This window comes from Phascolarctos cinereus, unplaced genomic scaffold (assembly GCF_003287225.1).
Source record: "Phascolarctos cinereus isolate Bilbo 61053 unplaced genomic scaffold, phaCin_HiC Scaffold_4;HRSCAF=312, whole genome shotgun sequence".
Lineage (NCBI taxonomy): Eukaryota > Metazoa > Chordata > Mammalia > Diprotodontia > Phascolarctidae > Phascolarctos > Phascolarctos cinereus.
The window spans coordinates 547,931,761-547,956,763 of NW_027555847.1; the positions used below are offsets into that span (position 1 = coordinate 547,931,761).

The following is a 25,003-nucleotide window of genomic DNA, read 5'->3' on the forward strand; positions in this document are numbered from 1 at the left end:
ATCCAGCCTCAGACCAAACACTTGACCCTTACTAGCTGTGTGACCCTGGGCAAATCACTTAACCCCAACTGCCAAAAAGAAAGAAAAAGAATCACATAGCTAGTAAGCATCTGAGGCTGAATTTAAACTCAGATCTTCCTAACTCCAAGCCCAGTGCTCTATCCACGGCATCACCAGCTGTCTGAGTGGGCAAAATTCTATCTCACAGGTAGCTACACTTGTCTACTGATTGTGTTAAGTTTTTATTTACATAATGAAATAGCGATAATCCCCAACCTACCAGAAAATTGTATCTTCTCCCTGAAATCTTCTATTTGAGCTGAGGCATGTGACCTTCTTAAATGTGTTTGAGTACAAATGGGCATTGTTCACTGTATACATGGTTATTACTCTCTGCAAAATTTCAACAACAACAAAAAAATAGAATAAAATAGATCTACCGTATGACTATACAACTCAATCTTCTCCTAGGCTTAGGCAACCTAACTGATAAACAAGCATTTATCAGGAGCTTACTCTGTGCCAGCCACTGTGGTAAATGAAAAAGATAAAGAAAAAGCAAGAATGGTTCCTCCTCTGAAGGAGCTTCTGTTCTACAGGGAGAGATAACATGTACTTAGCAGAAGTCAGAAGGTACACAACAAACAGAATAGATGGGAGATTTTATAGGCATGCTCTGAACTCAAGAGTTTTAGACCACAGATCCTGGTGTCTGGACTCAACCTCAGCTGATACCACAGCAGCAGGTGTATTTGATGCAGAAATCAACACAGTCTTTCCGATGCAGGAATTGGCAAACCTGCCCAGTGCTGGAGTTAACAGACTCTTTTTAATGCTGGCTAAGCTGTACTCTAAGCTCAATAGCTCCAGTCTGGGCTCTCTGGGCATTAACTGGGTCTTGCTAGCACCTGAGGCTGATGTGCGTCTATTTAGTGTCCGGTCATTGGCAGGAACAGGGACCACTAGCAGCTTCTTACTATGCTTGACTCTTAGTTCATGGTGGAATGGGCAATGGGACTCAAAGGCAGATCTTGGGTAAGGAAAGTCTATTACCATTCAGCCAACCCGTCTACCTATTTTTTGATTCCTGAATCCTCTCCAGCATTTGCTGTGTCATTTTGTCCTCAGAACAACCCTGAGAGGTAGGCACTGTTACAATTTTATAGATGTAGAAACTGAGACAGACAGAGGTCAAAGGACTTGCCCCAGGGTCACACAACTAGTAAGTGTTAGAGATCTGGATTTGAACTCAAGGCTTCCTGACTCTATCCATGTGTCACCTAGCTGAGTCACAACAAAAGAAGGGGGGGTAAGGGGGAGAAGGAAGCATTTATTAGTACCTATAATAGCCAAGTGTACTGTGCATAGTACTAGGGATCTTGACTTTATGGATGGGGTCATTGCACATGAGGTAGGACATAACAACTTTGTTGGGTATGTATATGCACATATATGTTTACATAAAATTCCAATATTAAACTTTGAAAATCCCAGCATTCTAGACTTCCACTAAAATGTTAGGGTTTGTGAAGGACATTGGATTCAAGAGGAAGAAAGCTACGTATGGAAAACAAGGGGGATCTTCTTGACAATGTAATCATTGTCCTGTATGGTAATAGGGAATCTGGTCCCTGGCAAATACTGGGCACTTAACCAATCCTTATTGAATTGAATTGATTTGGGCGTAGAACATGGGTGGGGGTGGTGATTTCATCAGAGTTTGTGAAACTCCCTCCATGGTGCAACTCAACGGCTGGTCAACAACTTGAGGTTTTAAGGAAGCTGTATAAGACACTAAAAGCTTTAAATGATTTACCCATCATTACATAGCCAGTCATGTTACATGGCAGTAGCTGAAAGTGGAACTCAGACTTTCCAGACTCCAAGGCCTACTATGATGGGCAGATCACTGGCCCCTGGGACCTTTTTTACATCATGGATTCCTTGGTGATATGGTGAAACCTATGGACCCCTTTTCCAAATAAACACACATAAAATAAAATACATAGAATTATAAAAGAAACCAATTATATTGAGATGCAGTTATTAAACTTTTAAAAGTGCTTGGATTCCAAGTTAATAACCCATACACCAGTCAAGGCTGCCTTTCAACCTATCTTAGGAGAGGAAATAGGTATTGATATCTTATTTTTATATCATTTAATTTAAAAAAAAAATCTCCTCCACCCCTACCCAGTAGGCCACCTTTTATATTATCAAATAATCGTTTTAAAAGAAAGAGAAAAATGGGTTAGCATAATCAACAAACACACCAACTGAGTTTGAAAATGTATGTAATATTCCATAACGACAGTCCCCTACCTCTGCAAAGAAGGGAAAGAATTCATTTTCTCGGTTCTTTAAGGTCAAACTTCTCATTCATTATAACCAAACAGCTTCTCAATAAATTTTATTGATGGAAAAATAATATTTACCTCCAGCTTCTCTGCCCTGTATGACCATAGAGCAGATTCTGATTATTGAAATCTCTTTAGGAATAAGTGTGATTTTTATATGCTGCTGATAAAAGGAGTTCTTAGGAAACTATATAACAAAAGCTTCATGTCACAATTCTTGCTGAAATTGCTACTGAATATGTAGAGAGAGACCTGGTAATTTTTTTTTAATCTTTTGTTGAATTAATAGAAAAGTCTTTATCTTTTAAGTTTCTGGTTGTAGTTGTCAGAACTGCAGCCTTGAATTCAGTCAAATATTTATTTATTGAACACCTGAGGTGTAAAGTCCTACAAGTGTATAATGGAATCAATAGAAATAGAATGATTTCAAATGCTTCAGATGACTTTCTGAAAGTTCCAAGAGTCTAAAACAGAGGAAACAACAATTCTTCTCCCCAAGATAAATAATAACTAGCATTTATATAGTGCTTTAAGGTTTGCAAAGTGCTTTATAAAGATTATTTCATTTTATGCCCACAACAACCCTGAAAGATATGTGCTGTCATTATCCTCATTTTACAGATGAGGAAACTAAGGTAGATAGCTGTTAAGTGACTAGCCCAGGGTCATGAAGCTAGTGTCTGAGACTGGATTTGAATTCCAGTCTTCCTGACTCCAGGTCCAGCACTCTATCAACTGTACCACCTAGATCAAGAAGTGCCAAAAAAAAAGATTTTGTAAGCTCGGTGGCTGGGAGGACCTTAAAGTAGCAAGAGTAACCATTGAGAAATAGCCCCATCAGTTCTCTTAGCTCCATACGATTACTAGAGACCACCTGGACTCCAAGAACATTGCCATAGCTGCTCCCTTGCAAAGCAAAGGGCTGCAAGGGACTCCTTTGCAATCTGTCAGAGCACTGAAGAATTGGTGCTCATGATGAATAAAGAGAAGCTGAACCAGGAAAACAATATACATGACTACAACAATGTAAATGGAAAAACAATATAACAATATAAATTGAATGCTATGAAATTTGATGACCAAACTTATCCCCAAAGAAGAGATATTAGAAAGCAGCTTCCCTCCTTCTTTGTATAGGTGATGGACTCTGGGTATGGGACTCTGCCTAGACAGTCAGACTCGCTCTGTAGGTTGGCTGCTTTGGATACACCTTTTGAACCCTTTTTTTTAAAGTAAGGGATGGCTTTGTGGGAGAAAGAAACAGAGTCAGAGATGAAGAGACACAGAGAAGAGAGACAGAGACACATAGAGAGAAAGGAATATATTGGGAAATATAAGAGATGTTTAAAAAAAGATAGCAATAAAAATTTCATCTTAAAAATCAATGCTTAATATTAGCATCTAAGTGGAGTGCCTCTGACATCAAATCCTCAGATTACCACCTGAATAAAGTTTTACACGTATTAATTCAAAAGACATTTGATTCTATATTAATCTAAATAAATCTATTAGCTAGTAATTTGATAAAACTAAATCCAGAATAATGAGAACAATCTCCCTTAATGGACCTTCCCTCTGTTGGTTATCTCCAGTTTATCTTGCACGAATCTCATTTATAAATAGTTTGCATGTTGTCCTCCCCTTTTAGAGTTGTTGTAAGGATCAAACGAGATAATATTCATAAAAGTGCTTAACATAGTACCTAGCACATAGTAGATGCTATAAAAATATTCCCCACTCTTCCCCCTTCCTTTGTGTCCTCAGAATTAATCACAGTGCCTCGCACATAGTAGACACTTAATAAATATTTATTGACTGATATAGAACTTTTAAGACTACCACTAAGCTAACTTGGGTGATGACATAAGAGTTATTTTAAAAGGTCAGCTTCTTTTTTCCTTTGCTGTTGGTGGAGTGTTCTTTGTGTTTACTTCCACGCAGATTTGTTGATGAATGCTGTTGACTAGGTCAGAATGGTGGGCCTGAACCAGAGTGGGGATTAGGAGCAGAACTTCTTTAATACTTGGTCCATGATCGCATCAAGGTGGCTGTTCTCTGACCACTGGTACAGATCATACCCCAGCTCTGCCCCCTCATCCTGTGCACAATTCCTTTGTGCTTGTCTCTTCTTAAGTCCTCCACAGAGGAGTCCTCCGATATTCAGGAGGTCGCTTTCTACTTCTTTTAGTATGGAATTATCAGCGAAAGTTTTATTTATCATACTAACAGCTCACACTTATAAGGTGCTTTCAGTTTTGCTTAGTACTTTGCATGTATCTCTCTTGATCCTCATAACCATACTGTACTTCATTGCAGAGCCCTCACTAAGAATCTTTTCATCTGGGACAAAAAACGAGTTTTGGTTTTGTCTTTAGTTCCCGGGGACAAACCATGAGAATTGGAGTCAGAGAAATAAATTCACTGGAGCACTTAGTATTCAGAGTAGAAGGCTGTGTGCCCCTCTTTCTAATTCACATATTTTAATAACCATAGTCACACTAAGGAAAAAGTGAGAATGATTCCCAGGTAGAAGAAAGAAAGTCTGCTCAGAGGTAGCTACAATTCTGCAGTTCCCACACTATCAGCTTAAAATCAAATTATAGCATAATATAAATAATGATTTCCTTTTAAAAAAGCTTCAAAAACTCTGAAGTTCCCCATTCACTATCGACTTTTTTTCTTTTCTTTTTTTTTTTTGGCTAGGCAATGGGGTTAAGTGACTTGCCCAGAGTCACACAGCTAGTGTTATTGTGTCTAAGGCCGGATTGGAACTCAGGTCCTCCCGAATCCAGGGCCCGTGCTATCCACTGTGCCACCTAGCTGTCCCCACTATTGACGTTTAAGAAAAAAAACATGGTGTTTTTGATGTCAGCAACTCATACATACAATCTATGAAGTTGTGACAAAATTAAGAGAAAGTATTTTTGCATTTTTTGCCACAGTTCTACCCTACCAGGAAAGTAATTTACAGTTATCAGAATGAAAGGGCCCATATGCCCCAAAATAGCACTTTTTTTTGTAGTAGCAAAATTAAAAACAAAGTAGATGGCTAAACAAAGTGTGGTATATAATGTGATGGAATATTACTGCACCATAAGAAATATTACATATTAAAATTTTAGAGAATCATCTGAAGACTCATATGAACTGTTGCAGAGAACAAGGAAAGAACAAGCAAGCAGAACAAGGAAAAGAATATACAGTAATAACATTGTAAATTAATAAAACAGTAAAAAGAAATTGAATGTGTTAAATAGAGCAACTAATTGGCTCCTGAGAAAAGGAGAGAAAATGTATTTCTCTCCCTTCATTTCAACTGTGGGGAACTATTGGAACAGACTGTTCCATATACTGTCAGGTATGGCTGGTGTGTTGGTCAGTTTTGCTGTACTACTCCTTTATTTCTCTTTCTTTAATTTTTTTTTTGTACAAGGGACAGTCCAATAGGTGTGTGGGTGGGAAGATATATTTGGAAATGAATGTGATATAAAAACAAAGGGCATCAACAAAAATTTAATTTTTTAAAAATGTCATCTGTCCAAATTTAAAATGCACTCACCAGTTCAGGTGCCCACTTAGCAGCTTCACATGAGAAAGAAGTTACTTTTTAACATCAAAAACATAAATGAAAACTGACTAAGTAACTGACTATGTTGTTTTAAATCACCCAATACCCAATATCCAATGCAGCTCTCTCCCACCCTTTTCTAGAAAGCTGTCCTTTATAACAACAGAAACAAACAGTCCATCAAAACCAACACATCAAAAAAGTCTCACATTTTATGCAGCATTCCATACCCGTAGTCCCCTGCTTCTACAAAAAAGGAGGAGAAAGTCCTTTTTCATATCTCTTCTTTGAGGTCAAGATTTGACCAAGTAATAATTTACATGTATACAGCACTTTAAAGCTTATGCTGTGCATTCCATAAAAGCCTGCGAGTAGGTACAACAAATATTATTCCCATTTTATAAATGAGGAAATTGAGGCTCATAGGCTTCTCCTTGATAACAGATGGTAAGTCTAAGAACCCCACTGGCACCTGGGAGAGATACAAACCCAGTTCTCCATACTCTATTGTCCAATACTTCCTTCACAGTGCCTCTCTTGAGTTTCAACAAGACAATAAATAATATTGGAATGAAAAATTCAAATAAAACACAAAGTATGTATGCTATCAAAGGAAAGGTATATTTGTGTGACCTTGGGCAAATCACTGGACCTCTCTGGGTCTCAGATTGTTAATCTGTAAGCATCTCTGTTGTATCTACTATGTGTCAGGCACTGGGCTAAATGCTTTTTACAAATATTCTCTCATTTTTGATAGACTTGGCTCTTCTCAGCCATGCAAGAATCTAAGACAACTCCAAAAGACTCATGATGGAAAAAGCTATCCACATCCAGAGAAAGAACTATGGCATCTGAATGCAGATAGAAGCATATTATTTGCCCTCCTTTTCTTTCGTTGTTTTGTTTTGTTTCTTCTTTCTTATGGTTCTTCCCATTGGTTCTAATTCTTCTTTACATCATGACTAATGTGAAAATATGCTTAATATGAATGTGTAAGTAAAGTCTATATCAGATTGCACACTGTCTTGGGGAGGGGGAGAAAATTTAAAACTCGAAATCTTATGGAAGTGAATGTTGAAAACTAAAAATAAATAAATAAATTTTTGAATAGATATCTCTCAGGGGCAGGTAGGTGGTGCAATGGCTAGAGCTCTGGATTTGGAGTCAGGAGGATCTGAGTTCAAATCCGACCTCAGACACATAACACTAGCTGTGTGACCCTGGGCAAGTCACTTAACCCCAATTGCCTAAAAATTTTAAAATAAATAAAAAAATAAAAAATTAAGTTTGTAACTCCAATCACTTAGCACAGTACTTAGCATACTGTAGGTGCTTAATATGTGGTTGTGGGATTGATGCTCAGCACAATGCCTGACCTATAGTAAGCATTTAATAGATGCCTTATCTATTTATCTGTCTACCTGATTCAATTCATATAAGAGCCCCTATTTTATAATCCTACATGGAAGAGATCAATCAGAATCAAGAATAACTGGGTTAATATCTTCACTTGAGAATCATAAATGATTAGATACTAAGGATCCTTGAGGGGGTGGAGGAGAATGTTACAGGCAATCTCTGATTTGTGAGATAGCAGACTTAGGATCACTGACTGAATTCGTTATCTAGTCCAATCCTCTCATTTTACTGATAATAAAAGTGAAACGGGGCCCCCCAAAAAAGTTAAGTGACTTAGCAGCAGTGCTGGGCTTCAAACACGGGTTCTCTGATTCTACTCTAATGGTCTTTTCACTGCACCAAGCTATAGCTTCCACCTATTTCATCTTTTTTCTAGAACCTGGACAACTATCAGGTAGTTTGTTCCTTTGTTCTATGCTCCACCCAACATCCCCCCAAATACTTGACCCCAAGCCCCCCGAAAAGGAGGAGGAAGCTCTACCCCCTGCTCTCCATCGCTGCACTGAATGTTCTAGACCAGTCCCATAATTCAGCTCCATTATGTCATCATGACTTTTGTAAGCTGGCCTGGGAACCTAAGTTCATTCATAACATTAATTCTAGTTCCAAACAGCTGTGTTACAAGTACAATTTTGGACAACCCATTCAGAAGTTATGGAGTGATTGTATTAAAATACAGGTCACACTAAGAGCAATTTAAATAGAGATTATGACATTTTGAAGCACAGGAGTTTCATGGCTTTTTTCCTGTAACAATTGTATGATGTTGGGAGGGGGGAGTAGAGAAAGGGGGAAAGTACAGTATGAAATCCTTTTATATGCTATCCCCTTTATAGACTCCTTTTCTTCTCCATCTCATTCATTCTTTAAGTACTTACTGAGAGATACAGAGGGAAAAGAACTGAGCCTTTGGGGAAGTAAACCTTTTCTCTTCTTCTTCCAAGTATCTCCATGCTGATAACTCTCATCATTTTGTTTCCAACTCTTAGAAATTACCTCTAGCTTTCTTTCTCCAACTACAACCAGGACATTGTCTGGAATCAAACTGATCCACTTCTCTATGCCTGCCCTACTTAACCCCTTCCAAATTTCTGATTCTTCTGTTTTACCAGTAACCCAGGGTCAAAACCTCAATTACCTTGGCTTTCCCCACTCCTCCTGTCTTCTATATATATCGCTTGACCCCTCTGGACCTTCATTTCCTAAGTTGAACTAGGTAATCTCTAAGGTCCATTCATTGGCTAAAGTCCTGTCAATTTCCAAAGTTCTATTTTTTTCTCAATTTACCTAGATACTGTATTAAGCTGTCATGACTTCATGTATCAGCTTCCCCTAACACTCAGTCCTTGGCTCTTTGCTCTTTTCCCTAGTGAAGTCATTTATTCTTCTCATTTCAACTATTATGTTTATTCAGATAGTTTCTTCATCTAATTTCCAGGATACACTAGACCAGGAATCTGGAATCAATTTTCCTGGCTCACTCATTAACACTAGCAGTGTAATCTTACCTCATTTGGAAAATTGAGATGTCTACACTACTTACTTGACAAGGTTATTGTGGAGACAACAAAAGTATGTAAAACCGATTTGTAATAGAGCTATATAAATTTGATGTACGTAAATGTTCTGACTTCTGAAACTTAGCTAAAAAAAATTAAGCTCACTATCCTGTCACCGCTTCCCAATTCTCCATTTCTATCCATTCATTCCAAGACCAAAACTTTTATCACTTTTCCATTACCCCCCACATTCATTTTGCATGATCAACTCTTGCTACATCTTTTGTATTGCTTGAGCTTTCTACATACAGCTAATTTACATAAGACCAGCTTCTTTATAGCACTACAATTACTATAACCTTTCAGCTGCTTCTGCTCCTTCTAATTCTCCCCATTTCCATCCATCCTACCTGTAGAGAACAGCAGTTGAATTACTGGCCCATGAATTAGCTGGAACAACTCAGATCCTCTTCTGGCTTTGTGATTTGTAGAAGGTCCCATCACCCATGTCAAGTTGTGCTTTTTCTAATATTATTTCCCAGAAATCAGCTTTCCTAGCTCCTACCCTTCTCCCTTTTTGGAGAGTTCAATGTGCAAACTCAGTTGGGAGGAGGATTTCATCTTGAAATAGTGATAAAGCCATGAACCAGGGTCACTCCACCCCATGGGAACTGGCCTCAATGAAAGATAAAGCTGTCTCTTTCTTTTCCGCTTTCCCTTTCTTCAGCCGGGCACTTCTCCATCTAGACTGGAAGGGATGAGCTTGAGTCATTCATTATGTGCATTAGGATGTCCTGGGTCTTTTCCCCTGTTGTATGTATCAGGTTATTAGTGGGCCAGATGTGCTCTCAGTTACCTGGGGTCTGGGCCCGCTGTGATTGTATGCAATAAGGGGTTGCAAGGTCACACTTATTCCTATATATACTTCAAAAATCCACATTTCACTATGCAATTGCAACTCTCATACAGTAATTTCCTATTCCCTGTTATTTGATCACCAGCATTAGCCTGAGGATCTGACAAGGTTTTAACATATTACCTAAATTATCCTTCCCCACCCTGCTGCTTCCCTAGACTTCATGATCTCCAGAAATTGATCATTCTGCAACACAAAACCTAATCTGAAATTCCCGCCTCTTCGGCACCCTTTGCCCCCCCAAGGCCTCTCTTTACAATTAGTAGGCAGAGGGTGAACTAATTGGGGACCTCCTCCTTTATCTCCACTATTTTAGGAAGGATCTCAGGGAATCCACCTCATCATTTCCCACCTGGCAGCTTTCCTAGACCATAAACTCATCATTTTACAAGACCATAAATTCATCATTTTACAAGATGAAATCAATTCTGAAACTCTCACCTCCTTAGATCATTTCTCTCCCCAAGATCTAGTACTTCATCACACTGGAATAACCTAGATTAGGAGCTTCTTGAGGGTAGGGAATGTCTTATGCCTTTCTTTGTATCCCAGTGCTTAGCACAGGTGCTCAATAAATGTTTGACTCTGACTAAACACAAAAACCGCTAGAAAACTGACTTCTCACTTTTTGCAGGTCACAGCTTTATTCAAGAACTTATAACTCTTTTGAGATGGTTAAACAATTCACCCCACCCTGTATTCAAGCCTTTTCAAAGGGATTTCCCTACCCACATCTTACTAACCATATTATTGAGCTACAGGGCTCTCCAATGTTGTAAACTTCCCTCTTTCATATGTTGAGGCAGCTAGGTAGCACAGTGGATAGAGTGCTAGCCCTGGAGTTCAAATTCAGCCTCAGACACTTACTAGCTGTATGGTTCTGGGCAACTCACTTAACCCTCTTTGCCTCAGTTTTCTCAACTATAGAATGAGCTGGAGAAGGAAATGGCAAACCGTTGCCATTTCTAGTATCTTTGCCAAGAAAACCCCAAATGAGGTCATAAAGTGTCAGACACAACTAATCAACAACAAAAATAATGCATATTTGTACCTTTAAACATTTCTTTCATCCTTGTCCTTCCTTTCTGAAGTCACTCACTACAGAAATCACAGAATCTAAGAGTTTGGAGGGGACTTCAAAGGTCATCTAGGACAACTGATAGTAATATTGTAGAAGGGGAATTCTTGGTTATCTGACAAGTTGTCATCCAGGCCTCCAGTGAAACTCATTGCCTATGATTAACACAAAAGCCACATTGGCATAGTGGATAGAGCAAGCCTCAGTCAGAAGAGCTAGGTTCAAGTGTTCCCTTTGATACACTGCCTATGTGACTCTGGGCCTCCAGACAACAGTTAAGACTATAAAGTCTGTGCCTATCTCCATTTGAAATGGGGGTTTCCTCAACAGGAACTCACTGTACCAATGAAAAATCATAGCCTGGCAAAAAAATTAAAAAGCACCCCAGAAATCTTAGCCCTTCAGTGTTAATGATTTGTACTATTCCAATATCTTGCTTTATACAATAGATGTTCTGTAAGTGATTTGGCTTACATCAAATTTAAAAGCATACTAGAGGAGCCAGCTACTCAGAGGACACCTATAAAAATTCTTATAAAAAAACCAATCATGCCCACACGGCTATTTTCTAAATTTCAATTTTTCACAGTTTTTTTTTAAAGCATGATATGTTACTCAGATATTCTATTAAAGTCTTTCCATGTGTTTATTTTATACATGTCAAACCAGATTATAATTTCCTTAAAGGCAAGAGTTTCTTATGTTTTATATTCCCCAAAAGAATACGTAATACAGTACTGAATACTGACTAACAAATACACAACATAAATAGAAAATGAGGTAACAATAATATTCACTCTTCCCAAACATTCATATTCCCCAGTTACAAAAATAAGACATGTAAGCAATGCTTTTTTGGATGGGAGATTGAAGTTTATTTGTCAAGTATATGTAAGTCATGCCAGACTCGACTGAAAAGATGCTATTTACATAAAGTATCACAAGATTAAAAATACACAGTATTTGTACTTTAATACAAAAGTGTCCCAAAGCAAACCATAACAGTTTGCAGAATACAATTAATTCTGTCACTAGGCATCAAGTTAAAAAAAAAAAAAGAGCCAAACGTTCAAGGTTTTCACTAACTTAGAAAAGTGACCCAAAGATGAAACTAAAGCGGACGTTTACTTTTGGCAGTGTTATTTCCCAACAGTCAAACATAAAAGATTTATATATGTGGTCATCCATTGGTAGGTAAAGAAGCATTTCTTTCATCACATGTGTCAATCTGGGGATTTTCTTCAAGATTTCTGACTCGTTCTTCACCTCCTGAATCAGAATCCTCAAATGCTGAATTGTTTTGTGGTTCAAAGTTTTCTAGAGACTGGCCAGTTAGCCTCTAAAAAGAATGAAAATTATTTCAGCACAAAAACTTTAAAGCTTTTGCATATCATCAGTATATTGATATATTAGGTCCTCTATATAATCACATACTCAGGAGCCATGTTAAAAAAAAAATATGTTATAATAAAGCCCTTTGGACAGATCCAGTAACTAACAGTTGGAAATAGTTCAATATTCACATCCTACCAAAACAGAAAACATCTTACTGTAAACTGTTGAATTTAAAGCAGCAATTTCAAAGTTTGAAAATTAAAAAGTGAAGGCAAAGTACCTTTTTTTTTAAACCACTTTGTATGAATCTTGGGCCTAAAATTCTAATGACCATTAATTCTAATGAGTTTTCACTAGACCAGTTGTTTTGAAAGTGCCAACAAAACAGGTGTAATATTAGCAGCCTCAAAAAAACGGGACTAAAAGCATCAATTTTTTTTTTGTGTTAAAAAAACGACTGAGTAGTTTTATAATAGTAAAAATCATACCATTTTGGTTCTTCAAATTAGTCAATAAAAATTCCTATAACAATCAGACATTTCATGACTTTTTAAAAAAAAAGTATGTTCGAGTTTAGAGGTTAAATCTATTTTTAGAACTTCGGAAGGGATGGTTTGCTGTTTAAAGGATGTAACTAAAACTAGGTATGGCAAAATTAAGTCTCCAATACAACAAAAATCAACATCAAATTTCTGAAATCAATTCTATAAGGGTCTCATAAATACTAAAAATGCTTACTTCTATCATATCTGCCAAATATTGCACATGTCCTGCTAGTTCTGCCAGTTCCTTATTTTCTTCTTTTAGGTGGCAATTTCATTGTCCTTCTGTTCAATTTCTTTATGTAGCTAAAAATACAAATACAATTTTATAAGCTGTCTATATTTCATGGTAGGAATTTAATTCAAGACAATATGTATTAAACATTTATTATGTGACAAAGTACCTGTTCCCAAGAAGCTTGAAATCTAATGGGGTGAAAGGGGGCAGCCTACATTTGTAGGCAAATAATTAAAATAAAAAGCTTGGGAAAAAAATCCCAAGAAATCTGAAGAAATTTTGAAGGAGGGTGAGGGGAAGGGGATACCAGAAAAGGCTTCAGGGAAAGTATCTGAGGTGAGCCTTGAAGAAGGGCAGGGTTTTGACACAGAGAGAAAGACTGGGGGTAGTCGAGTACAGAATAGTAGATGGTGTTAGTAAAAGTATGGAGATCAAAGAGGGAAGGATAATAATGAGGATGAAAAATCATAGAGCCTGGCTGAAACAGAGGTTGGAAAGCTTGCCAGCAGCCAGATTATGGAGGGCTTTGACTAGCAAGCCAAAGAGTCTCCTGTAGTACTTTTGGGAAAAGAATGGAGAGCCACTGAAATACTTTGGACAGACAAGCAAGACAGTCATGGGGTGATAACATTAAGAAGGTTATGTAGGAAGCAGGACCAAGAGGACAATACAGACAATATAAAACTGTAAATGAAAACAATGAAAGGCAGAAAAAACTCAGATTAACTGCAACGAACAATCTTGGTCTCAGAGAACATAATGAAATACATTTCTCTCTTGATAGAAGTGAAAAGAACTGTGAGAACAAAATGCTGCAATGCTATCAGAAGCAGTGGTGTTGTTTTTCTTTGTTAGAAGGGAGGGATCAATGGGAGGAGGAAAGACGAGTTTGTTGAGGCTGTGGTGCAAGGCAAAAAAACCCAAAAACCTAAAGAAAAAAGATTATGTGGATAATGGTACAAAGCATGGATCAGAAATGGATAGGACAGAGAGAAGATAAGAATTCAAATGGATATTGTAATATTGTAGGTGAGAAGAAATAAGGACCCAAACTAGATACTTACAGTGGGAATAAAACGAAGGAATACAAGAGATATTAAAAAAACAGAATGACCAGAACTTAACTAACTAGATGGAGGGGGGAAGGGAAGGATCTAGGCTGGAAGTCAGGGATGTTTTCAGTTTTTAAGCCTGGGTAACTAGAAGGATGGTGGTAATGTTAAAAGAAATAGAAAAGTTAGGGAAAGTAAAAGATGATGAGTCCAGTTTGGAACATGGTAAGTTTAAGATATCAGCTTAACATCCAGGTAGATTAAATATTATCTAAGAACTATTTTACATAACAGTTATTCTCACATAGAAAATTCACAACAGTGGACACATTCATTTTGTAAAACCTAGTTACAAAGCTTCACTCTACTAATAGGTAGTTATAGTGTGGATCAAATAAAAAATTGCCCCTTTCTCCCCATTCTACATAGCTTTGTGTATTTCTCACCATAACAGCTATACTGTATGTAATAATTCTTTTAACATTTGCCTCTTTCATTATGCTGTGCTGAAGCTAATCAGTGTGTTTTATTCTCTAAGCACATAACACCTAGGCAATGGAGAAACATTCAAGGTTAGAGGGAGAAGGCTGGGGGAAGGGAGGGCGGTACACAGTAACACTAAGTCAACTAGAATCGAATACATACTTTCTCATTTTCTTGCAGTACTTCATAAAGAGCCTTCCTCCGTTTTTCTGCCACTTCCTTCCAGTACTGAGAAGAAGGGTTTTCTGCAGTGATTAAAAATAAATATTAAAATTAATCTTAACTCTTATTATTACAGAAGTTAACAAATTATTTTGATTCTTGAAGCACACCAAGTAAACCTAGACAAACTAGGTCTAGGAATTTATGTGAAATGGTTGTCAATTCTATCTCACACGTGAAAAAAGTTTATTTCTGATCACTTAATCTTTTTCTTTTAATTTTTCTATTAGAATCTAATCAGTCTGCCTATTTTATTCCTACTAATAAGTTCCAGGGAGAAAGAGTGGTGTAGAATATAAGTTATATGGTATATAGAGGGCTAGCCTCAGAGTTGGGAAAACTGGGTTCAATCCTTATTGTATGCTGGCACCTACTATGTGCTAGGCATTGCACTAAGCACTTTACAAATATCTCATTACATCACCATTAACTGAAGAAAGTGAGGCAGACAAAAGTTAAGTGACTTGCCCAAGGTCACACAGCTAGTAGATGTTGGTGGTCACATTTGAACTCAGGCCTTTCTGATTCCAGACCCAGTACTCTATCCACCAGCTGCCCTACCTTAGACACATTAGGCTATGTGACCCTGGGCAAGGCACTTAAACTCCCAAGTGTCACATCAAATTCTTTAAGACTATAAATTGCAGAGTATGTGGCAATCATGATTGGCAGAAGGAGCTCCTTATAAAGAAATCACAAGTCTACTATTTAAAAAAAAAAGGAAAAAAGCAAATACTATCAAAACTTCCCACTTGATTTATTTCATCTATTATGAATTCTCTTGATACTTCTACAATTAAAACATCTGTTTTGTAGTTTGTCAACTCTCCCTTGCCACGCAGATAGAATTCAGCACTGTAGTTCTCAATTTCTAGGATTATTACTGATTCAATAAACAACTTCTCATTCTGTTGCTCACTCACACCCCACCCTTTACCTTTCAGTCAAATTTCTTTCCGTTCTTAATTCATTAGCACTGCAAATCAACCTCCAAACAAATTTTTGAGAAAAAAATATTAAACTAGACTATCAGTATAATTTGGTGCCATATATATATATATATACACACACACACACACACACACACACACATATATATACACACACACACAAACAGTAAAATGCATATGGTTGGTGTTAAATACAGATGAAAAATATTATTAGCATAAATATAGAAGCAAAATACCTAAAAATAAACATTCCATTCACACCACAAGTTTCATAACTGAAGAATAAGCAACAGAAGCACATTGGCAACCCACTGAAAAGTAGAGAGAAGTTTAGTTCAACAAACATTTTATCAGCAACACAAAGGAACTCAGGAAGGAAGATACTTTTTACCTAAACTGGAAGCCATAACAGGACTTATGATAGGTATCTGCGAAAAGCTTTGATGGGGTGACATCATAGTAACATATAAGCAACAAATATTTACATACCTTTAATCATGAGATCAAAGGCTTCTTGAGAGACTCCTTCGAGGTTTTCAATTTCACTGTGCTCCGAGTCTATAGCAACCTCAGCATTAGAAGACTTGGATGTTAGCTGATCATTCCAAAGCTTCCTTTTGGATAAGGCCTTGATAGAAGTCGACTGAAATTTTAGGTAACAATTACTAATTTTGATTGAATGGACATGAAAACTACATATAGTAGGCAGTCTTTTAGCCATGTATTAACTCAAAACAAAGAACTTAACCTCTCAGTGTTAAGCTACTAACCTTTAAGTATTCATTCACACACATTTTTAGTGTGTCTACAATTCTATAAATACTAAACCATTTTAAATTCTATCAAATAAAGTTAAAGTTCATAAACTTAAATGTGATCCACATTATCTGCAACAGTTATGATAGATTAACAGTTTAAATCTTAGCTACAAATTTTCTTTCAGTTCCATGTGAATAAATATGTAGACAAGGGGGATTGTTTAAACCTGTCTCCTACAAAAACATGTAGGTGTTTTTCAACACCAATATTTTCCCAGTGATGCTATATGGCTACAAGTCATGAAACATAATGATCTATAAATAATAAAACAATATGGCCATGTCATGGAACACCATGATCTATAAAGAACTGAAATTGCAGGTGACCCAGTAACAGCAATACTGTACAATGATGAACTATGTATGATTTAGCCATTCTCAGCAATACAATGATCCAAGACATTTTCTGAAGAACTTATGATGAAAAATGCTATCCACCTCCAGAGAAAAAAAACTGATAGAGTCCAAATGCATATGGAAGCATACTTTTTAAAACCTTTTTTATTTTTCTTGTTTTTTCTGGGTTTGTGTTTCCTTTCACAACATGACTAATATGGAAATGTTTCGAATGACTGTGTGTATGTACATATATACATAAACACACACACACACACACACACACACACACACACACACACACACACACACATATACCTATATCAAACTGCTTGCCTTCTCATTGAGGGGTTAGGGGAGGGTGGGTGGGAGAGAATTTTGAACTCAAATTTTTAAAAATGAGTGTCAAAAGTTGTTTTTACATGTAATTAGAAAAACAAGTTTGAAAATAAAATGTTTCTCACACACACACACACATACACACATACAAAAATAAAAAAATATTGCAGGTGACCCTGTAATGGAGCAATATATTGGTCATATGTAGGTCATGACATGTTACTAAAGATGACTTGCATGCAAGTCATCATTTATCATGAACTTAAATAAAAAAGGTAGATGGTCATTTATCATAAACAAAAGCTAACAATGGCTCTCCCACTACTCACAAAAGTGTTAAAAGACCTGGAGGAAGAACTCCAGAGTGTCAGACCATGCCCATTTCTAAGATTTACAGGAAGACATGGACAAGAATCTCAAAGGATAAAAAAGTCAAGTATGGTTATTGAGCTTCACCAGAAGAGGGCTCCAGATGCAGAGATTGTATATCTAGGTTTAAGTCTCAGCTCTACCACTTGTCACCTGGCACAAACATGGACAAATTATTTAAATTTCCTGGGCCTCAATTTCCTCATCTGAAGAATGGACACAATAATAATGCTTGTACTCTACTTCACAGTTGCTATTAGGAAACCATGTTGTAAAGTATAAAGTGCTACATGAATGTGACCTATTACAATCATTAAAGCAGTAGACACATGTTAACATTTTTAACTTGTAGTACAAGTAACCTCCTTTCCACTTAAACTCAATAGCTAGCAGAAATGCAGAATCCAATCACAGTGGTGTCCTCAAGATCACCACCATTTGATGTTTTCTTCAACTCTCAAGTGGACAAAAAATTAATAGATATGTTCACAGATTATTAAAATATTCTCTTGCACTACAGAGTTCAATTCAATCTAGGATTTTGAACACCCCCATATTGAGTTGCGAACAGTATTTATTCTAGGAACAATGACTGTTTTACCATTCAACTATCCCTCTACTTCAATAATATGTATTTCTAAGTTAGGAGATACCAGAACTATGTTCCTGTTAATACTTACATCATCCTATCCCAGCACTACATACCTCATTTAGTCTGCCAACTAGAGAACCAGCTGCAGATGGCTGAATCATCTTGAGTGTTCGTCTTGGTATAAGGCTGCCATCTGTGTTGTCCAAGAAGTAATTCTACAAATTAAGATAGATTGTCTGGCTATTAAATAACTATATTTATAATTAGTATCATGACTATCATAACAACAACAAAAAATACAATTGCTAATATTTAATGCTGATACATTATTCTTGGAATTATAGGTGGAAATTTCACTTTATAACTGGGCAACTCTTTCAATAAAAGAATTTTAGCTATTTTAAATTTAATACAACAAACTTTTATTAAGTGCCTACTATGTGCAAGACACTGTCTTGAGTCAAAACACCTTTTTCCCCAAAGAGAAAAGATCCTTAAATTTCTTACAAGAAAAGCATATATGATTATATTGTGCTTTACTTGGCTAATAAAAACACAAGCTTAATTAAACAAATTAAGAATAATACCTTACTCAATAAAAAAAACACTACCTTAGTCAATAGATATGCTTGACATATTCTAATATAGTTATCGGCAAGGTTCTGATTTTTCAAGCCAGCATCCTCTTCAAACTTTCAATTTATAGGCTTGGGTAGTGGTGGAGGGGTGAAAGAAGGAGGTAGAAGAACCTAACATTTCTCCCCTTCCTGAAAAAATTGCTAAAGTCATAGATATTATAAAATATGAGAAAGTTAAAAAAGGGCTCAATCCTATCCTAAGACATACACATCCCACTTTAAATAAAACCCAATGAACAAATTAAGAATAAATATAAAGAGGCTGTTTATGCGTTTTTACAAAGGACTTGTAATGTGTTATCTTTTTTTTTTTGAGGCAATTGGAGTTAAGTGACTTGCCCAGGGTCACACAGCTAGTAAGTGTCAAGTGTCTGAGGCCAGATTTGACCTCAGGTCCTCCTGACTCCAAGGCTGCGCCATCTAGTTGCCCCGTCTGTTATCTTTAAATAGCAAGATTTCCTTGTTGTATTTTAAAAATTTTGATTTCCTAAAATCTAATTATACAACTAAAGGAATCATCTACTAAATAAAATCAGGTGAGTCATTCTTTAAAATCTCTATTTAGCAAACTTTTTCAAGGGTTACCTAAATATACAAGCAATTATGCTTCAAACCCATTAATCAAAAGACTGCTAGAATTTCCTTGCTTGGGGCACAGTTAAAACACTCTGATCCAGCCAAGCCATTGTTTTGTGGAACTGTGTGTTCATCACCTTCCTTGTCAAATGTAAATATCCTGTATATTTCCTGGACTGAAAGCTTTTTATTTTCAAAAAAATCATTAGTTATACTGCCATCAGGGGATGGCAAACAATGTTGGATAGTCAAACAAGGTTAGTTAGAACATGATACTATACCAGCGTGAGAAAGTTACTGATTTGTACTGTACTTCACATGACAAGAGTTCACCTTTCTGAAGTTGATTATTATATTACTATTCAACTGAAAATGCCGGCTACTGTGGGAACTAACATTTTACTAACATTTCAGATACACTATAGACTACAACAGTTAGTCAATAGTCTCCTGACAAACAGAAGCAAGCTTAACTTTCAAAGACAAAATACAAGAAGCAGTTAGCTAATTAAAAATTAACCACTCTCCATTACTAAGGTCTAAATGAACCAAAAGAAACTGGTGCATTATTAGACCACCATGTTTAAATATGCAAGATTCTTGTTATTAACTACATCATTTCATATAATTCATAGAACATCACAAAATGCCACAGCAAGGAACCTTAAAGATTACCAAAAGTTTATTCCCCTTCATTTTATGAATGAGGAAAAATCTTAAAGAGATTAAACAACCTATCCAAGGTAACATGGCTAAACTAGAATCCAGGTCTCCTAACTAGTATTCTAGGGTCCTAATCATTCCAATTCAATGCATAAAATAGTGAGCCCATCAAAGGGTTTTCACTGCTAAGAGTTTGTTGACTGTGCTTAGTCCATACTTGTAAATAGATTTCTCCCCTATTCTTTCATGTGTATTTGTACGACTATATAGCAAACAATGAAATTTGACCCTTTTCAAATGAGTTCTAAGTTTGAAAAGTTATTTAAGTTCTATTTGATATGAAGACCCCCTAATAGTCCTGAATTTAGAAAAACCAAGCAAACCCCAGGTCCAAATACAATGAGAACACTAAACTTGGAGAAGGGGATAGGTTCAAATGACAACTCTGCTACTTAGTATCTGGTGTGACCTTAGGCAAGTAGTTTCCCTTCTGCGAGCCTTAGTTAACTAATCAATAAAATTAAAGGACTGGACTAGGTGATCCTTGCAGTCCTTTTTCTAGCTCTAATCACACAATCCAAGTAAATCTATTAGAACAAAGCATGCCCTATACATACTTTATACTCAGAAATATACTCTCTAAACCAGTTCCAAAATTTTTTTGTAGGGGTGGGGGAGGGAAGGAAAGACTCAAACTACTTCACATTTCACAAAACGAAAATTTATACTTTTTTTCTTATACTAACATCTCCCATGTATCCCAGGTGGCCCACATTAATTACTATTACAGAATCAGAAACAGTGAATCTAGAGTTAGAAAATACCTCAAAGGCCATCTATAGGGCATGATCATTTTCCTTTGCTCATATTGTTCCCTCCATCTGGGGAGAATATTCAAACCCATTAATCCCTCCTCCCTCCTCCTTTTTACCTGCTAACTTCCTATCCTTCTAGTTCATGCCAGAACTAAAACTAGAACCTCTATAGTCTAGTAGTGTTTCCTCCATACTAAACTCTTCCTAAAATAAAATCCATCATCCAGAATTATATCAGCTTTATATACTCACAAGAACACATATTCTTCATTTTCTAAACTAACATAAAACTGGTGCCTATCCACTTGTTGCATAAGGCTTTAAAATTGCTAGGTTCCTACTCTCTCTGACCATGTAAACAGCTTCTGTCATAAAGTGTCAAAACTTAAATAACTCTTTTCCAGTGCCTTTAACTAACTTGCTTCTGTGTGATTTATTTCAATTGTTTCAGTGAAAATGGATTGGAAAACTTAATCAGCAACATAGCTCTAATCTAGATAAAATGATGACCCAGTTTCCTCTTACTTATAATTTTTACTTTCTCATCTTCTCATGTTCATTAACTTTCTGAGCCCTCACTGGAAAACCTATGATGTTATAGGCCTTTTCTTTGTCCCTTGTAATGTGAACTCTACCTTATGATATAGTCAGGGAAAAGCAATGGATTTGGAGTCTGAAGACCTAGATGTGAATTCAGGCTCTTCTAGAATGTATGCTTCGGGAGGTAAAGGAAATAGGTCTTCACTTTTGTCTTTGTATCCCCCAATATCTAGCATAAAATAAGCATTTAATAAAGCCTTGTTGAACTAAATTATGACGTCCAACTCAAATTTGCCACCTTCTCTAGGAAGCCTTCTTTGATCCTCCTAGTTGGTAGCCACATTCTACCTTGGATTTCCATTTTAACTTATAATTTCTTTATTGCACTTAACATGAAATCTTGTGCTACAAGACTATAAGCTTCATGAGGACAAGGAAAATGTTTTAAATAAATATTTATTGTATTGTATAATACCACTACTGATATATCAAAAATAATAAAAACTAATGTCCATTATAGATGGTTTGGGACATTCCATAGCCTGACAGCAAAGAGGAACAACTTAGGACAAAATCAAGGCAAGTAAAACAAAATTTAAAAACCTATAGCTGTTTAAAAAAAAATACCATCCCTCCACATCCATGTCTCTTCATTTTTTAAATCATTCTTCTGCCTAATGTTACCCATATGCAGACAAAGAGGTAATGGGCTAACGATGAAGAATTAGACATAAATTTTTGGACGTGGCCAAAATGGGAATTTGTTTTGCTTGGCTATGCATATTTGTTACAGAGGGTTTTTCTTTTTCAATGGGAGAAGAACATGAGAGGAAGGGAAAATAAATGGTAATTTAAAAAATTAATTTAAAAAATCAGTTGCTTACTCTCATTAGTAGAAAGCAGCTCTGATCTACGTGCAAAAACACAGACCAGAAAAAAGACCTGACTTTCATTATGAGACCCAGGCCAAGTCATACTAATGGAGATAATACTTGCTTACCTTATCTGGGAGGAATGAATGACAATGTAAATAAGTATATAAAAATGGGCTATTATTGTTATAAGATGCTTCTAAACTTATCTACAACTCTGTTATAGATAAAAAGTTGCCAAATACCTTTACAGTTTTTTTGGACCCTTCTTCTTTCATCTGCTTCATTCTGGAATTCATCAAAAAGCTGAAAAAGTCAGATTTCAGATCAATAAGACCTGAATAGAAATATACAAAATAGACCAAAAAAGTGTACGTTCCATAGACAAGCAAACTCTAAAGAGCAGTGTATATCAATAAGTGAACCTACAATTTTAAAGCAAATGCTTAAACTACTAAAGTGTCTCACATACAGTAGGTATTTAATATGCTTAAATTAAAAAGACTGAACTACAACATTATTTCATAGGCATGCACGACACAAATACCATAAACAACCTAAGGAAATTTTTGGTGAACTACTATCCTCTTACCAGCTAAATATTTTCCTCTTTTCTTCTCTCTCTATCTCTCAGACCTGCCAGGTCTAGCCTTATGACAGTTAATAAAAAAGACACAGATTTCTTGATGTACATATTTTACCCTATTCATACTAAGCTTTTGCTACAAAAACTTACTTCTAAAACAGTTATATGCCACAGCCAAAACATAAAGATTTGGGAATAATGATCTTTATCCCATACAGGAGTGAGTCTCAAAACTCTAGGAAGATGAGCACCATGGAATCTAGGATACATGTAATTAATTGGATGTGAGTGATCCCACGTCATAATTCAATACAAAGAGAACTTCCAGCAATCCTGGTGTTCCAAAGTTGGGTTGGGTTATATTAGAGAATGATAGGCTCAAATCTGATTGCTCTTTAAAATCTAGGGGAAAAAGAAAAAGCCAGTGCTCCAGTGTTTAATATGAACTGAAAGGAGAGATACAAGGCTAAGGAAAAGATTTGGGTAAAGAGATCTAGAAAACTGAAAAACACCAGTTAGACTCATTTCTAAGGACTTCCCCTATCATCTCCACCACCCCCCACCCCTCCCCCGGCCGCCTGCCCTACAATGCTTTCAACTTTACTAAGGATATTTCCTTTGCTAAGTAGGAATAGCTTTCCCCCTTTTCTAATCCTGGTATATCTGTTTCTGCAAAATATGTGAGTCTTCTGAGAGGCTGACCTAATGTCCCACTGTCCCCATTTTATACTGATAATTTCTTCACCTTAAACCCTCCTCCTTTAGCTGTTTTATATTGTATCTAAAATCTAGAAAGGATTTTTCTAGACACCTGGTCCCCCTTAATGTTCAGTTTACTGAGTGAATGAAAGTATTGCCACCATCGGTACTATCATCAAGATAAAAATGTCTTTTATAAGAACCACTTGGGAAGCAGCTGGTATAAACTGGGTTTAAAATCTAAAGAGCTAGGTTCTGCCACTGCTTTAGTCACTTTTTCTCCCTCTGGGTGCTAGTTCCCGATTTTAGTTCACCTTTAAGGTTTTTCCAGGTTTCTTCAGGTCTAACATTCCTATGCCGGCAGTTTTTCACCTACTTCGTTTCATGGACCCCTACGGAAGTCTGGCAAAGAAGCCCTTCTCAGAAGCATGGTTTTAAATGCACAAAGGCAATCAATGATACTGAAACATTATCAAAATATTTTCAAAAATCAGGTTCACAGGTCCCAGGTTAAGATCCTATGCTACCTTCCAGCCCTTGCACCCAGAACGCCGACACATTCCTGGGCTGATAATGGGAAGCGCCAGCAGAGTCACAGGCTTCCGAGCTCCACCACAGCTCCTCCAAAGGCCGAATCGGTGACCCGGGCGCGGTAGACAAGGACGGCCGGCGCCGGTGCAGCAAACGCGTGCGCATGCGCAAGGCCATCCTCGGGGGAAGGCTCCCGGCTCGCGCCGCTCCCGGACAGCCAATCAGGGGCGTGGACAGCCCAACGCGCCAAAACTGAACCAACCAACGAGGCTAGCTCCACGTCCTCTCGGTCCTCCGAAACCTACAACCATTTAAACGAACTGCCTCCTCTTCCCCTCCCATAATCTTCTTAACAACAAAAAAACAAGGAAAAAAGGAAAACTACCTGACACATAGGGCGTCACCCAACTACCACTCGCAGACGGCTAAGGGCTAAGAGTACAAGGGATTCCTTAGAAGGTTTCGCCCTCGGCCTCTCCCTCTAGTTCTCCGCGCCGCGCGCCGCTCCCTGCCCAAGTCTTACTCACGGAAGACCGCCGCCTGGTGCTGACGGCGCACACTCACGCACGCGAAAGCGGCGTCCCAGGAAGAGCCAGCACAGAAGCACAGGAGCGGCGCCGCGAGCTCGAGAAACTAAATATGGATTGGAACGCCACGGGCCCGCCCCCAGAACGATCACGTGACCCCACCCGGGCGCGTCACGGCCCGCCAGGAGACGCAGCCAACTCCTTTGCGACTTGGCTCTCCTTTCGGCCCCGCCCCTTGGCCGCGGATACGCATGCGGGTTGCGAAGTGGTCTGGGGAGCGGTAGCTGGAACCTGGGCAAGAGGGAGGGCTTGAGGGAGGGACGAGCTGATGCAGGTCCAAGCCCATTTATCTGAACTTCCGAATGTGGAAGCGACCTGCGCGATGAGTTTACCCCATCCCTGTGTTTTGCAGATGAGGAAATTAAGACCTACAGAGGGGTGTG

At 37.4% G+C, this 25,003-nt stretch overlaps 1 protein-coding gene across 1 annotated transcript; it reads right to left on the bottom strand.

Annotated features, from left to right (window-relative positions):
• Positions 1-11,688: 11,688 nt before the first annotated feature.
• On the bottom strand, positions 11,689-24,704 carry GMNN (geminin DNA replication inhibitor). The gene is given in 8 exon segments (XM_078153566.1): positions 11,689-12,176; positions 12,911-12,984; positions 12,987-13,020; positions 14,650-14,732; positions 16,149-16,302; positions 18,227-18,328; positions 22,463-22,523; positions 24,561-24,704. Coding segments are annotated over 7 exon segments (660 nt in total). The 5' UTR covers positions 22,517-22,523; positions 24,561-24,704; the 3' UTR covers positions 11,689-12,017.
• Positions 24,705-25,003: the final 299 nt, after the last annotated feature.